The sequence below is a fragment of the Juglans regia genome, chromosome 7 (assembly GCF_001411555.2).
Source record: "Juglans regia cultivar Chandler chromosome 7, Walnut 2.0, whole genome shotgun sequence".
Lineage (NCBI taxonomy): Eukaryota > Viridiplantae > Streptophyta > Magnoliopsida > Fagales > Juglandaceae > Juglans > Juglans regia.
In genome coordinates, this window is record NC_049907.1 from 14,838,567 (window position 1) to 14,853,189 (window position 14,623).

At 37.8% G+C, this 14,623-nt stretch overlaps 1 protein-coding gene across 1 annotated transcript; it reads right to left on the reverse strand.

Moving 5' to 3' along the window:
* Positions 1-871: 871 nt before the first annotated feature.
* LOC109004251 (protein FAM32A-like) lies at positions 872-3,769 on the reverse strand. Its single transcript, XM_018982740.2, has 3 exons — positions 3,534-3,769; positions 2,915-3,067; positions 872-1,367 (listed from the first exon to the last, which is right to left on the reverse strand). The coding sequence occupies exons 2-3, from the start codon at positions 3,060-3,062 to the stop codon at positions 1,105-1,107; spliced, it is 411 nt and encodes a 136-aa protein (XP_018838285.1). The 5' UTR covers positions 3,063-3,067; positions 3,534-3,769; the 3' UTR covers positions 872-1,104.
* Positions 3,770-14,623: the final 10,854 nt, after the last annotated feature.

A 14,623-nucleotide genomic window follows, 5' to 3' on the forward strand; every position in this document is an offset into this window, starting at 1 on the left:
AAAATCTCCACAAAGTTTTTAGAGAATATAAATGACGAGTACAGATAAAAAATACTTTATCTTTTTCTTATGTTTTAACGTGTTTAAAAGTAAATATTACTTTTCTAAGAAATGAAATTTTCTGTCAAATTATTATATGAAATAAAATTAAATGGAAAATAATATAGCTGAATTGTTAAATTTTAGTTTGTTCGGAATAAAGCAGTATAGTCAAAAGTTGCATGGGCAAAAACAGGGGTGCCAAGAGCAAATGCGTCATGGAGTTGTCATTAGTGAGATTGGTCTTATAGATAAGCCCGCTCTACTAGTTACTTTTTGCAACTTTTTATTTTTTATTTTTTTATTCACATTTTTAAAATATATTTAAATATATTTAAAAATAAAAAAATACATTAATACACTTAAAATCACTTCTTTAATCATTAAGTAAAACATAAAAAATAATATATTTGTTTTCCCAAGCGACCAAGTAAAGCGGTAACAATTGGTGGGCAAACTAGCTTTTTCCTACGGATAAAGGGTAACCTGATGGGTGAGAGGTTTTACCTTAAGTGCAGAAACAAGCTGTAATTTATGATGGCCAAGACAAGGAAATAGACTATGCTTGATGACAAACAGACAAGCAACTTGGTTATTCTAGGAAAATTTGAACATGCTGGGGGCAATCTAACACTCTTCTTTTGGGTTATTTTTCCCATTTGTGTTTCATTCAGCTGGAAATTAGTGTGAAAATAGATTTAATTCAGAAAGAATATAAGATCTTTTAGTCAAATCATTAGTGCACGAAACTCTCTGCTTCTGACTATCGGTTCATCGTTCCTCATCTATGAAGTGGAAGTAACATATGACAGACGATCTGCCATTGGCCATGTAGAAGAGGTTTGCATGTTGCAAACTTCAGAAAAAGCAATTGGTAATTGAAATTCACAATGGGAAAATAGGGGAAAAAAGATAACCTGGAGTGTATCAACAGTCACTGAACAAAAGCATAAATCTAGGGCAATAGGTAGTCGGTACCACAATGTGTACATGTAGGATTGACATTACAGTGACAAACAAAAGGTTGATGATCCCTTGTTCTTCAAACTCATAAACTTCCCCGGATCATCCTGGACCAACTTTGGGAATGTCATAATGTTCACTCATATTCGCCAGATACTGGTTGAAATCCTGAATCCGGTCACGGTGAGATTTATTAGCCGTCTTGGCCAATCTATGAACATCAATTCTCTCCCTCTGCTCTATGTATCGCTTTTCTATGGGAGTGAGATGATCATCATAACGACCAGCCTTTCCATCCTCACTCAATTTGTTTCCATCATTTACATCATCCTCATTGGGATCAGCTGATAGCTCTGCACTTCCACCTGCACCAAATAAAAAAAACAATTAATGAGAAAATGCGTTCATGCATTCAACACTTTGGATGGGAAGATGGAAAAGAACAGGATCAAACAAGACGGTCGTATAATGCAAACTGTCGCCAATTTTACCAGGTCTGATCTTTAAAACCCCATCTTTGGGCAACAAACATGCTCTACTCTTAACAGAATTCGGCATTTCATTGAAGTCTAATATACAAGCAGTGTTTCCAGATTTCAAAGCATGACAACAATAGCATTTTCTTGGCAACATTTAGGATATCAAACTTGCATCAAATTAAAAGTTCCGGCAGTGACCCAAAAGGTACCACTGTTACCATTTATAAAGTAGGAAGAAGCTGCTCTCAGTAAAACACCCAGTGTACTTGGTTACGCCTATTGATATTAATATACTTTTACTTACCAAAAAATAAAATAAAATTATAAGCCTAGTGTAGATGATAGAGAAACGAGTTAGGCTACAGACTGGAGCAGCTTCCACTGCTTCACTAATCGTATCATGATTCCAATAGTTCAAAACAACTAAATTATAAAGAATCACAAACGGAATAGTCTTGGATTAGAGAGTAAGCAACCACTAATGGATCCAAAGTTCACCAAACTAATTCATCTAATTATACCATGAGGTATGGAAAGGCTGCCTTTCATGTGCATATTCATCCAGCAATAATCTAGTGGTAACATTCAGCAGACCTATATGCTCATGAGCAGAAAAACTCCCCTTATATATATATGTTTACTGTATCCGTCAAACATATATAAATATCTTCACATTCGACTTCTAAATTATTATATTTATATTCAAAAAGTTTTTGTAATTGTTATATTTGTCTCAAGGTAGCTTCTTCATTTTTACTTTTCAAGTGGACACCGCCACTGCGCTACCAATAAAAGGATTATATGGAATTTATCTTGGACTCTACTCATGCAAACAGGAATGATCAAAGAGAAACCAGATCAAGGTCAGTAAATCATTGTTGTTGGAACAGCACAGTTAATCAAAAGCCTGGTATGTGAAAAAAATCCTAGCATGATCATCAAATGAAACGAGAATGGAATCCCAGTTTCCAGATGAAGAATTTTTCAAATCTAGAAAGACTTATCTTAAGCAAACAAACACAAGAAGAGAGATATAGGTAAATGATGAAAACATTTTTTGATAAGTAGCTAAATGATGCAAATATTAATCTCTGAGCAAAATAATACTAATAACAATGGAGAACTAATTATCTTAATTACTAAAACAACGGCTACAGGCAGTCAGAGATATAATTTAAAGAACTTCAGAAAACGATTTTTTTTATTAACACCAGGTGTCCGGGAATAGTGTCCTGACTAATCCCGAGGGTGTATAGGCCCTCAGCAAAGAGTTTCCTGCAAGTCCAATGGCCCCTAGAAATTGTTTGCACCCAATGAGATTTGAAGCTTGGATCTTGGAAGGACCATACCACCAAGACCAAGGCCTTCACCACTTGAGCCAACCCCTAGGGATTACTTCAGAAAACAATCACATGCCATAAATAACAACCCACCTGCTGGAAGTTCATTTTCTGTAACTTCAGAAAGCTGATCCTGATGTTTCTTATTTTTCTTTTTCTTCTTCACCCCCCCAGCCTTGACATCCAGGGCTTTTCCCTTGAGCTTCAGCTTACCCCCAACAACATTCTCATACCCTGACATTTTCTCTGTCAAGAAATTATAAATTATGGAGCTGAAAACTTGAAAAGATAAGAAATGTGAAAAAAAACATATTAGAAAAGGACGAGGAGAAGAAATGGAAGTTCGGCAAAGAAGGGGAGAATCAACCTACAGCCATAACACTCCTAACTATTAGGACTACTGTTATTGTAACATACGAACCCAAATAGGACTCAAAATCCATTATTTTATTTTATCTTCAAAACAGGTTAACAGATCAGATTAAACAGAGTTTATATCTCATTAGGTTGCTTCCCTTATCAGTATTTCCCTGTAGTTATTCCTTAGGTTCCAGTTTAAATAAGATCCCTAAACCGAAACCAACTCCCAACTCCAAACTCTATCCAATCTCCTGAAGACTCACGTTATTCCCTCCCCCTCATCTAAAAAAAAACCCACGAGACCTCAGAATTAATCACACATGAAATCTAGTTTACACAGAGAAAAACTCACTTGCACAGCCCTGTGTTTTTGTCCAGCCACCGCTGACCACCAAAAAGGACGTCGGAGCACCACCACGCTGCCCAGAAATCGCCGACCAGCCCAACCCCGTTGAACCTACTCCTTTCCGGTAAGCCCACTGCCGTCTGCCACTCTCACTCTCTCTCTCGTGTCGCACGTTGCTCTTCCTTGGTGAGTCTCAGATCCCGTCGCATGGCCCTTGTTTCTCCAGCAAATGATTCTTTCCTAATTTCCCTTTGTTCATGCCTTTTATTTCTTTCAGTTTACTGAAAAGCACATGCAAGTTTTTGTTATTACACAAATGCCCTTCATCCCATGCCCATTGGGTTGTTTTCCCTTAATGCCCTTGAAACCCCTTGTTTGGTATACTTTCGTAAATCATCCTTCTTAAGGAATTTTGGTGAAGTTACTTCTTTACCCTCAAGTAACTATGCTGACTTCATGTTCTAAACTAGGGCTGAGCTCCAGTTTCGACGGAATCGGAGTTATCATTTCCGACCTCCGACGTCGGAGCCAAATTGTTCCTCCGGCTCCGAACGGAGGTCGAAACTATGACCTCCGATTGGTTCGGAGTCGAACCGTTTGTTTCTTTATGTTTCTTACAGATCGAGTTGTACATTAGCTTAGGGCATTTGTTTTGTGTATATAGGACGTTGTGGAGACAAATTAAAATGCCTTTAGGGTGCCAGTACTAGCATATATATCAAAAGATTCAAAACTTTACTATTAGCAAAAGAATGAAGAATCTTATACCACTAAAAGTTTTAAGCAACATGACTCAATTGGCCAAAATCTTAATTGCAAAGAAGATAATTAATATTGGAGAATATGAAAAAGAAAAAGACAAAAATCAATGCGGCCTAAATAAGAGTATCATGTGGTGGGTCCTTGTTTCAGTCTTTGCTCGGATCGAGCACAATGTAATGTAACTACATAAATATAACCACATTAAGTGGAACAGCGTCATTTACGTTTAATTTTTTTTAAAAAAAAAAAAAATCGGAATCAGAGTTCAGAGTTTCATGGAACTCCAAACTCTGACTCTGACTCCGACACCTATTCGGAGCCACTCCGAACTCCGATTCTGATTTCTGACCACTCTAACTCCGTCAGAGTTGGAATCGGAGCAGATGTCGGGCGGAGTCGAAATTTTTAAAATTTTGCACAACCCTATTTTAAACCTGATCATGTACATGTGCTAATTTCCTTGTGGGTAGGGCTTGAGGTTAATTAGACATGTATAATTGAGATGGACTTGTGTTTTAAATTGGGTTTGATTTTATTATATTTCAGCAACTGTTTTAGTGATTTTTATGGGACTGGTTATATTTTCAGAAAAACATTACATTTACATGAGCTTTATCTACTTAAATAAATATATTAGTCATAGACTTATTTTTATAAAAATTATTTAAGGAATTTTAAAGCATAATTTTAAAGTATCCTTTTTAAACTATTTTTGAGCCTATTATTTAGTTAATATTCCAATTGACTTTTTAACTAGATTTTTATAAAATTATTAAGTTATTATTTTAAATAGAAGTTAAGGAATATGTTATAAGTTTTGAATAATATTATTATGTATTAATCTTAGTGTAATTAAATTATCTCTATATAAGATTTTAAGTATTTAGAATGCTACGACACGTCTTTCTAAAAAAGTTAGTGACAATTAGTGCCTCGTATAAATCACGAGCTACGACGTGAGATTGTGGAAGCAACACTAAGATGTAATTAGTATGATCATATAATTGCATGTGTACTGTAAATGTTCTAATTGTAGATGAAAATGTAATGTTTGTTTACGCTTCGCTACAAGCTAATTGAAGGTTAGATCCATTTCATGATCTTCAATGAATTATAATGATATGCTTGTAAGTGAGCTTATGTATGTTATGCTATTATGGATTGGGATTTGATGGATGATATATCATGAAAATCACATGTAGACCATGCAATGTAATGTCATGAAGTATTTAGATCATATAAGTCATGTAATGTGCATGTTAAGTGAGCCTATGTATGTTATGCTTATATAGATTGTTGTTTGATGGAGTGAATGTTATTAAAATCACATGAATGCTATGTAATGTTCACGTAGTATTCAAGTCATGTATGCCATGTAATATTCATGTAGTACTTAGATCATGTATACCATGGAATGTTATAAAATATTTAGATCATGTTGTGCCGTGTCATGTCATGTTATGCTATGCCATGATTAAGAATAGAGCAATGCTACGTATTGTCCCCATTTGTGAATTGCAATGTAAGCCTAAGTAATTTTAATTTTTTTTTAAATTACAAAAATATCCCTCAGAAAATGATGATTTTTCTCATTTAATAAAGGACCTTCACATACAGTCCCCAAGTGAGGACTGCAAATAGAATTTCTCTTAAGAATATGCCATGCTAAAGAAGTTCATGAAGTCCAATAAAGTTCTCATGCATTAAGAAAGATAAGATGATAAGCGGTGCTACGGATCCAAGCGTGGTTCACCACAAGTTAAGTGAAACACAGACTCAAGCGTGTTTTACTCCATGTTATGACAAGTTATGCAAGTTAAGTGAATCACGGACCTAAGCATGGTTCATCATATGTTAAGTGAAACACGGACCTAATCATGTTTCACTCTATGATATGTTAAAGGGTGACATGGACCTAAGCGTGTTCACCACAAGTTATGATAAGTGGTGCCATGGACCTAAGAGTGGTTCACCATATGTTAAGTGAAACACAGATCTAACCGTGTTTTACTCTATGATATGTTAAAGGGTGACATGGACCTAAGCATGTTCACCACAAGTTATGATAAGCGGTGTCATGGACTTAAGCGTAGTTCACCATATGTTAAATGAAACATGGACATAAACGTGTTTTACTCCATAATATGTTAAAGGGTGACACGAACTTAAGCGTGTTCACCACGAGTTACAATAAGCGGTGCCACAGACCTAAGCATGGTTCACCATATGTTAGGTGAAACACAGACTCAAACGTGTTTCACTTATGTTATGACAAGTTATGCGGTGTCACGGACTCAAACGTGGGTCACCATGTGATAAGTGAAAGACAAGATAAATAAGTCACATATGATTGTTAGAAAATGCATGAAGCCAATCATTTATGCACTCACGTTACATGTTTGCCATGATTATGTATGATTCCACTCATGTTAATGATGAATAAATATGCTATGTGAATTTGTGACGATATATGTATGTATGTAAAGTTTTTTTTTTTTTTTTTTTTCCAGAAATGAAGCCTATGTTAAATTAAGTTATGTTTACGGTATGATTGTGAATCTATGATGATGTATGTATGTTATGAATAGTCTTTCAAAAAAGTAAGTCTATGCTAAGCTAAGTGCCTATGTTAAATTAAGTTATGTTTACGATATGATTGTGAATCTGTGATGATGTATGTATGTTATGAATAGTCTTTCAAAAAAGTAAGTCTATGCTAAGCTAAGTCATGTTTATGGTATGATGTGCTATTTATTGAGTATTCGACTAATTTTTGTTTGTTTCTCTGTTTTCTTCTCTATTTATCTGTCACAGATGGAGATTGTGATGACATAGAGCAGGAAGGCCAGGATGTAGATCCAGTACAAAGGCTTAGAAAGGAATAAGTGTTATTACATAAGGATTAGTTTCCTTTTATGTTATTTGAATAAAAGTCACACATAGGATTACTATATGTCTTTACTTTACATTTTCAGTTTCATGTTTTAAAAATAGTTATGTTCTGTTTAGTTGATGTTTCAATAAATGAGGTATTTCATGATATAAATCTCTTTACCGGGTATTATGTTATGAATATTTTGCAATATTCCTAACCTACGGGAATGGGTGTTATAGTTATATAATAGGGTGAATTCGCCAAGTGAAATAATAAAACCAAACTTTAAATTCATAATATGAACTAGAACAAACCATTAATTTCCATTCAACTTTTAGATGATGGAAAAATAACCAATCATCGATGGCATGTTTTCTTCAGAGCCCAGATCAAACTAAAATAGCATGATCTTGGAGAGTCAGAACATTATTTACCACATAATTGGCTTCCTCTTAAGGAAAGAAAGAAAAATAATTAGGGGAAAAAAATAGAGATCGTGTTTTCAAAAAAAAAATTAAACATAATAAAATTGGGACTTCGAATCTATTTCCTCCCACCCCGCCTCCTAGAAACCCTAGAAAACAAAGAAAGGAAGGAACGCATCTCCATATATATAAGCTAGAAAGTGTGTACGTACTTCAACCAAAAAAATACTTTACAATGTGAAAATTTCTTTTCACGTATAAACATGGGAGCAACTACAGGCCGATCGGGGTGAGGTTTTTAGTTTTACACTCAATAATAAAAATATGACACGTAAGAGCTTCACTAAGTTGAAGAATAGGAGTGCATGTAGTGTATCCCATTTACTTATGCTCTTCTCTCCCCTAAAAAAAATCCCAATCTCCCCCCACACCTCCCTCATCGTCCCCCCTCCCAAAAATCAAAATCTGTTCGCCTCTCTCTCCACCATCGATCTCACTAAGATACTCTCTCTCTCTCTCTCTCTCTCTCTCTCTCCCTTCTTCGAATGTCTCACCACTCAGTCGCTCTCCCTCAGCCGAAACTCGAACTTGAACCTTTACAAAAACTGATGCAAGACAATGTGGCAAACAACATGATGGCACAGGACAACGTGGCAAACAACATGATGGCAAACAACATGAGTGCCTGAAATTATGTCACTAACTTGCCTTTCTTTTTGAATTGTTTATATTTTTTTATTCTATGATTTGCTGAGTGCTTCCAACCGATTGTTTGTGATCCATCCTATTATATATTACTCACCATTGTATTAGAGTGGCATTGAAAGGAGTGAATAAGAAAGTGGTGTTTCTTTTATTTTCTTCAGTTTGTGCTCATCTCGAAAGACACAGTTCCTCCAAATATTTTTTTTTCTTTTCCTCACATCTTTCCGTTAGTCCAATTTTGGTAACAGAGTAAGGCTTTACCTTTCTTAATGGCAAGAGATGACTCCTAAGGTGAAGATTGTGGCATGCAGGCCATTTGGGTAGCCGTTAACTCTCAAGATCAAAGGAACCAGTAGCGTTTCAAAGGGAATGAACGCATGTTACAAGAAATTCAAACAACCATCACTAATGTTCATGTTGGTGGTGATAGGGACCAAGAAAATGAAGGTGCAAACTGTCCAAGAGGACGTCGTGGCTTTATGCAGTGGCAGAGGGACCAAGTGCAGGACAATTCTTCTAGTGATGAAGAACTAGAGGGCTTTGTTCGTGGAAACCAAGGTGGTAGGAGGGCTCCAGACAACAACAACAACTTTAGAATTAAAATTGACTTACATGTTTCAATGGTCACCTTCATGTTGAGAGCTTTCTTGATTGAATGCTTTAAGTGGAGAATTTTTTTTGACTATATGCAAGTTCCTGAAACAAAACAAGTAAAATTGGTTGCTTATAAACTTTGGGGTGGTGCATCAGCCTGGTGGGAGTAAATGCAAAATAATAGGAGGAGACAAGGCAAGCAGCCAGTGCGCGTATGACCAAAGATGAAACAACCGATAAGGGCCAGATTTCTTCCTCCAGATTACGAGCAAATCCTCTACCAACAATATCAGAACTACAAGCAAGGAATGGGGACTGCCAATGAGTATACAGAAGAGTTCTATCGACTAAATGCTCGAAATAATCTCTCGAAAACTGAAGGGTAGCAAATTGTGAGGTACATGGGAGGTTTACGCATAGCCATCCAAGACAAAGTGTCCTTGCATACCGTATGGACCTTGTCAGAAGCAATCAACCTAGTCGTGAAGATTGAGATGCAGTTGGCTAGACCACCCCCAAGAACATCGAGTCAAGCACCACAAACAAAGGTTGTCACCCAATGGCAACATCCAAGTGATTCTTGTCCACCCTCATATAGCAGGATACAATGAGGGGAAAGCAATAATCAAAATACAAAGGCTCCAATGCAGAAGGAAGGAGGAAGCAACAACCCATATACTAGGCCCATGGCAGGAAAGTGTTTTCGGTGCAACCAACCTGAACATCAATCCAATGAGTGCCTCACACGCCGATCAATTCATGTGATAGAAAAAGGTGAAGGGGATTCGAGAGAAGAAGAAAGTAATGAAGATGATGCAGTAGAAGAACTCGCACAAGGAGATGAAGAAGAGCCAATCAACTCTATCATTTAACGAGTGTTGCTTGCACCCAGGTTGGAGGATAGGAGCCAACGACACTCTATTTTCAAGACACGTAGCACTATCAACAACAAGGTGTGCAATGTAATAATCGACAATGGAAGTTGCAAGAACATAGTATCAAAGGCTCTTGTGAATGCATTAGAGTTAAAGACGGACAAGCACCCACGTCCATACAAGATCAACTAGATTCAAAAGGGAGCCGAGGCAAGGATAAGTAACATTTTACGTGTTCCTTTTTCCATTGGAAAATACTACAAAGATGAAGCTATGTGCAATGTGGTGGAAATGGACATTTAACTCAGGAGACCTTGGCAATTCGATGTAGACGCCACTTACAGGGGGCGCGACAACACTATTTTATTTTGGTGGCGAGACCGAAAAATAGTGCTAATGCCCATAGGGGATAAGGGTCCCAAATCCTTACAAGCTGAAGAGAAGAGTGCCTTGTTTACCATAAGTGAGGGCTAGTTCCTAGAAGAAGCAAAAGAAATTGGAGAAATATAGACACTGGTGGTGAAAGGAGAAGAAGTTGCTGACTCCAACGTCATAGCCCCACAAGTGCAATATCTCTTGACTGAATTTGAAGGCCTCGCACCATAAGGGTTACCTGAGGGATTGCCACCCATGCATGATTTCCAGCATCACATTGACTTAGTTCCTAGAGCCAGCTTACCGAATCTACCACATTATCGAATGAGTCCCAGTGAGCACCATATCTTACAAGAACAAGTAGAGGACCTCCTTCATAAGGGACTGATCAGGGAGAGCATGAGCCCATGTGCGGTACTAGCACTAATCACGCCAAAAAAAAAAATGGGAGTTGGCGGATGTGCGTGGACAGCCACGCCATCAACAAGATAATGGTAAAATACCGGTACCCCATTCCACGACTAACTAATATGTTGGATATGCTTGCAGGGTCGAACATTTTTTCAAAAATTGATTTACGGAGCGGGTATCACCAAATAAGACTACGACCATGGGATGAATGGAAGACGACCTTTAAAACCAAAGAAGGCTTGTACGAGTGGTTGGTAATGCCGTTTGGTCTCTCTAACATGCCAAGCACTTTTATGCACGTCATTCACCAAGTTCTCAAGCACTTCATCGGCAAATTTGTTGATAATGTGGTATATTTTGATGACATTCTTATTTACAGCCGCAATGAAGTTGATCACTTGAGTCATCTATGGGAGGTTCTATTGGTACTGTTTCATCACAAATTATATATTAACTTGAAGAAATGCACTTTCTTAAGCAGAAGATTACTATTTCTTGGATTTGTGGTAAGCGCTGAAGGGATACATGTGAATGACGAGAAAGTGCATGCTATCCATGATTGGCCAATGCCCACTACCGTTAGCCAAGTTCGCAGCTTCCATGGATTGACCACTTTCAACCATAGGTTCATCAGGAATTTTAGCTCCCTAGTGGCACCCATCACAGAGTGTATGAAGAAAGGACGATTCATGTGGGGTAAGGAGCAAGAGGTCAATTTTAATACTATCAAAGAGAAGATGTCCACAGCACCTGTACTTGCCCTTCCCGGCTTTGATAAGCTTTTTGAAGTTGAATGTGACGCCTCCATAATCGGTATCGAGGCTGTCTTGTTCCAAGAAGGGTGACCCGTTGAATTCTTTAGCGAAAAACTAAATGAGGTCAGGCGAAAGTGGGCTACATATGAGTTGGAATTTTATGTGGTTATACGGTCTCTGAAACACTGGGAGCACTATTTGATTCAACGTGAGTTTGTCCTCTACAGTGACCATCACGCCCTAAAATTCATCAACACCCAGAATAGCTTGAACTGTATGCATGCCAGATGGATCGGCTTAATGCAAAAATTTACTATGGTGCTCAAACACAAATCTAAGTAGTAAAACAAAGTGGTTGATGCTCTTAGCCATTGTGTATCCCTGCTCGTGACAATGAAGGCCGAGATCACTAGCTTTGAACAACTCAGGGACTTGTATGCCAATGATGAGGACTTTGCTAAGATCTTGAATAAATGTACAATGGGGCAGCCAAGTTCAGACTTTCATAAACAGGAGGGATACATTTTCCATGGAAATCAACTCTGTGTTCCTCAGACTTCTCTATGTTAACACGTCCTACATGAGCTACATAGGGGAGGATTAGGAGGCCATGTGGGTCGAGACAAGACAATTGCCTTAGTAATCGAAAGTTATTTCTGGTCTCAGTTGAAATGAGATGTAGGGAGGTTCATGCAAAGGTGCCTTGTTTGTCAAGTGAAAAAGGGCCAATCACAGAACACGGGATTATATATGCCACTACCAGTACCCCAAAGCATTTGGGAGGATTTAAGCATGGACTTCGTGCTGGGGTTACCACTCACTCAATGAGGTGCTGATTCTATTTTTTGTAGTTGTGGATAGATTTTCCAAGATGGTGCACTTTATCCCTTGCTGAAAGACTTCGGATGCATCTAGTGTGGCTCACTTGTTCTTTAAAGAAATTGTCCGCCTACACTGCGTTCCTAGGACAATTACCTCTGAACGTAATACCAAGTTCCTTAGTCATTTTTGGATAATCTCGTGGAAGAAGTTTGGAACCTCTCTCAAGTATAGCAGCACTTGTCACCCACAAACTGACGACCAGACCGAAGTGACCAACAGGACGCTTGGCAACATGTTGCGTTGTATTTCTGGAGATAAGCTGAAGTAGTGGGACGTGAACCTTCTACAAATCGAATTTTCCTTCAACAGCATGAGTAATCGTTCGACTGGAAAGAGCCCCTTCGAAATAGTCTATACTACACCGCCAAGGCATGCTCTTCATTTAGTCCCCCTTCCTAAAATTCCTAGGCTGAGCACGGCAGCTAAAAACTAGGCAGAGAGAACTCAAAGCGTACAAGTTAAGGTGCGCAAGAACTTGGAACAGGCTAACATGAAATACAAACATACTGCAAACAAGCATAGGCGAGCCAAGATATTCCAAGAAGGGGATTTGGTGATGGTTCATCAGCATAAGAGTCGTTTTCCCGTAGGTACTTACAACAAACTACATGACAAGAAGTATGGTCCTTGCCGCATTTCGAAGAAAATTAATGATAACGCCTATGTGGTTGAGTTCCCAGGAGACATGTCCATCTCTCCAGTTTCAACGTAGCTGATTTGTTCGAATATCATCCCCTTGATGAATAACTCTATACGGACCTAAACTCTGAGGCGAGTTTCTTTCTAAGTGGAGGGGAATTGATGCAGGACAACATGGCAAACAACATGATGGCACAAAACAACGTGCCAAACAACATGATGGCAAACAACATGAGTGCCTGAAATTATGGCACTAACTTGCCTTTCTTTTTGAATTATTTATGTTTTTTTATTCTATGATTTGCTGAGTGCTTCCAACCGATTGTTTGTGATCCATCCTATTATATATTACTCACCATTGTATCAGAGTGGCATTGCAATGAGTGAATAAAAAAGTGGTGTTTCTTTTATTTTCTTCAATTCGTGCTCATCTTGAAAGACATAATTCCTCCAAATATTTTTTTTTCTTTTCCTCACATCTTTCCGATAGCCAAAAATAGAGATCATTCCACTACAAGTACAGAACCATCTCAATTCTCAACTATGGCAGAGCTAGCTAGAACGATATATACACCTTAATTAAGATTACTTCTTTGTGACTCATCATGAGGGAGAAGTTCATTGCAACTATGCTAAAAAAACTATTTTATGTAGCGTACCCAAGTGTTTAAAAAGCCGATTACTGTCCCTACCTTTTGAAGTAATTATCTAGGAAGGATTCCCTAACAATACCAAGTTTCCAAATAATCTGAAAAGCTTGGCACTGAAATAATCTCTAATGCCATTGTAAAACTATGATTTTGCATCCATTTGTGCAAGATCGACCAATAGAGACCAGCCAAAAAAAAAAATCAGACATAACCAAAACCAACTCACTCTCCCATTAGTACCATAAGATTATTCAATACCGACCACACTTTACATATATGCTAAATAATATAAACACTAATAGGAAAAAACTTACAAATCGAGTGAGTTCAGTGGCGTATAGTGGGTCCAAGTGGGGAGAGGGTTCGAGTGGGTTCCAAAGATGGGATGGGTTCGACGGAGGGGGAAGGAGACAATATTGGGTTTTTGATGGAGATGTGATGGGTTCGACGAAGCTCCAGCGAGAGAGAGATTTTCAATGGAGACGATATTGGGTTCGAATAAAGAAGAGAGAAGAGGAGATTTGTGGGGGAGAAGAAAGAGAAGAAACGAGGGGTTGGAGAAAGGGAAAGGAGAAGCTGGACTCGCACCCACGGTAACTTTCATAAGACTATTACGTGTCGCAATTTCACTGGATGGTGTAAAAGGGGAAGGACACCCCGACCTATTTGAAGCTTTTCCCTATAAACATATAAACGAACCCAAATATTTTTTATCGGTATAAACATATACACAAATCCAATTGAAAACACAAATGCGCAAAAACTTTCAAACAAAGAGTCGAACACACCCACATATAGATGACAATAAAAGAGATAAAACACAAAACAGTAACGAAAACAAATAAAAAAGTTCAATAAATCATTAGAACACGAACTGATAAAAAAATAATAATCAGAACACAAAACTTAAATTGCGTACCTGTAAAAGCCATAAACTGTCTCTAGGCTTGGTCGGCAGTGCATCCAAGACTCAGGGTGTTTTGGAGATTCTATTTTAAAAAAGTTGTAATTCAGACTTCAAGACATTATTATTCGAAGAATTTTTTTTTGCAGAATTTGGAAGTGGGATGCCTCGTAATCGTCTTATTTGTCTGAAACTTAAGGGCTCATTTGGAGAGTGAGATGAGATGAGAATTTTGTAAACAGTA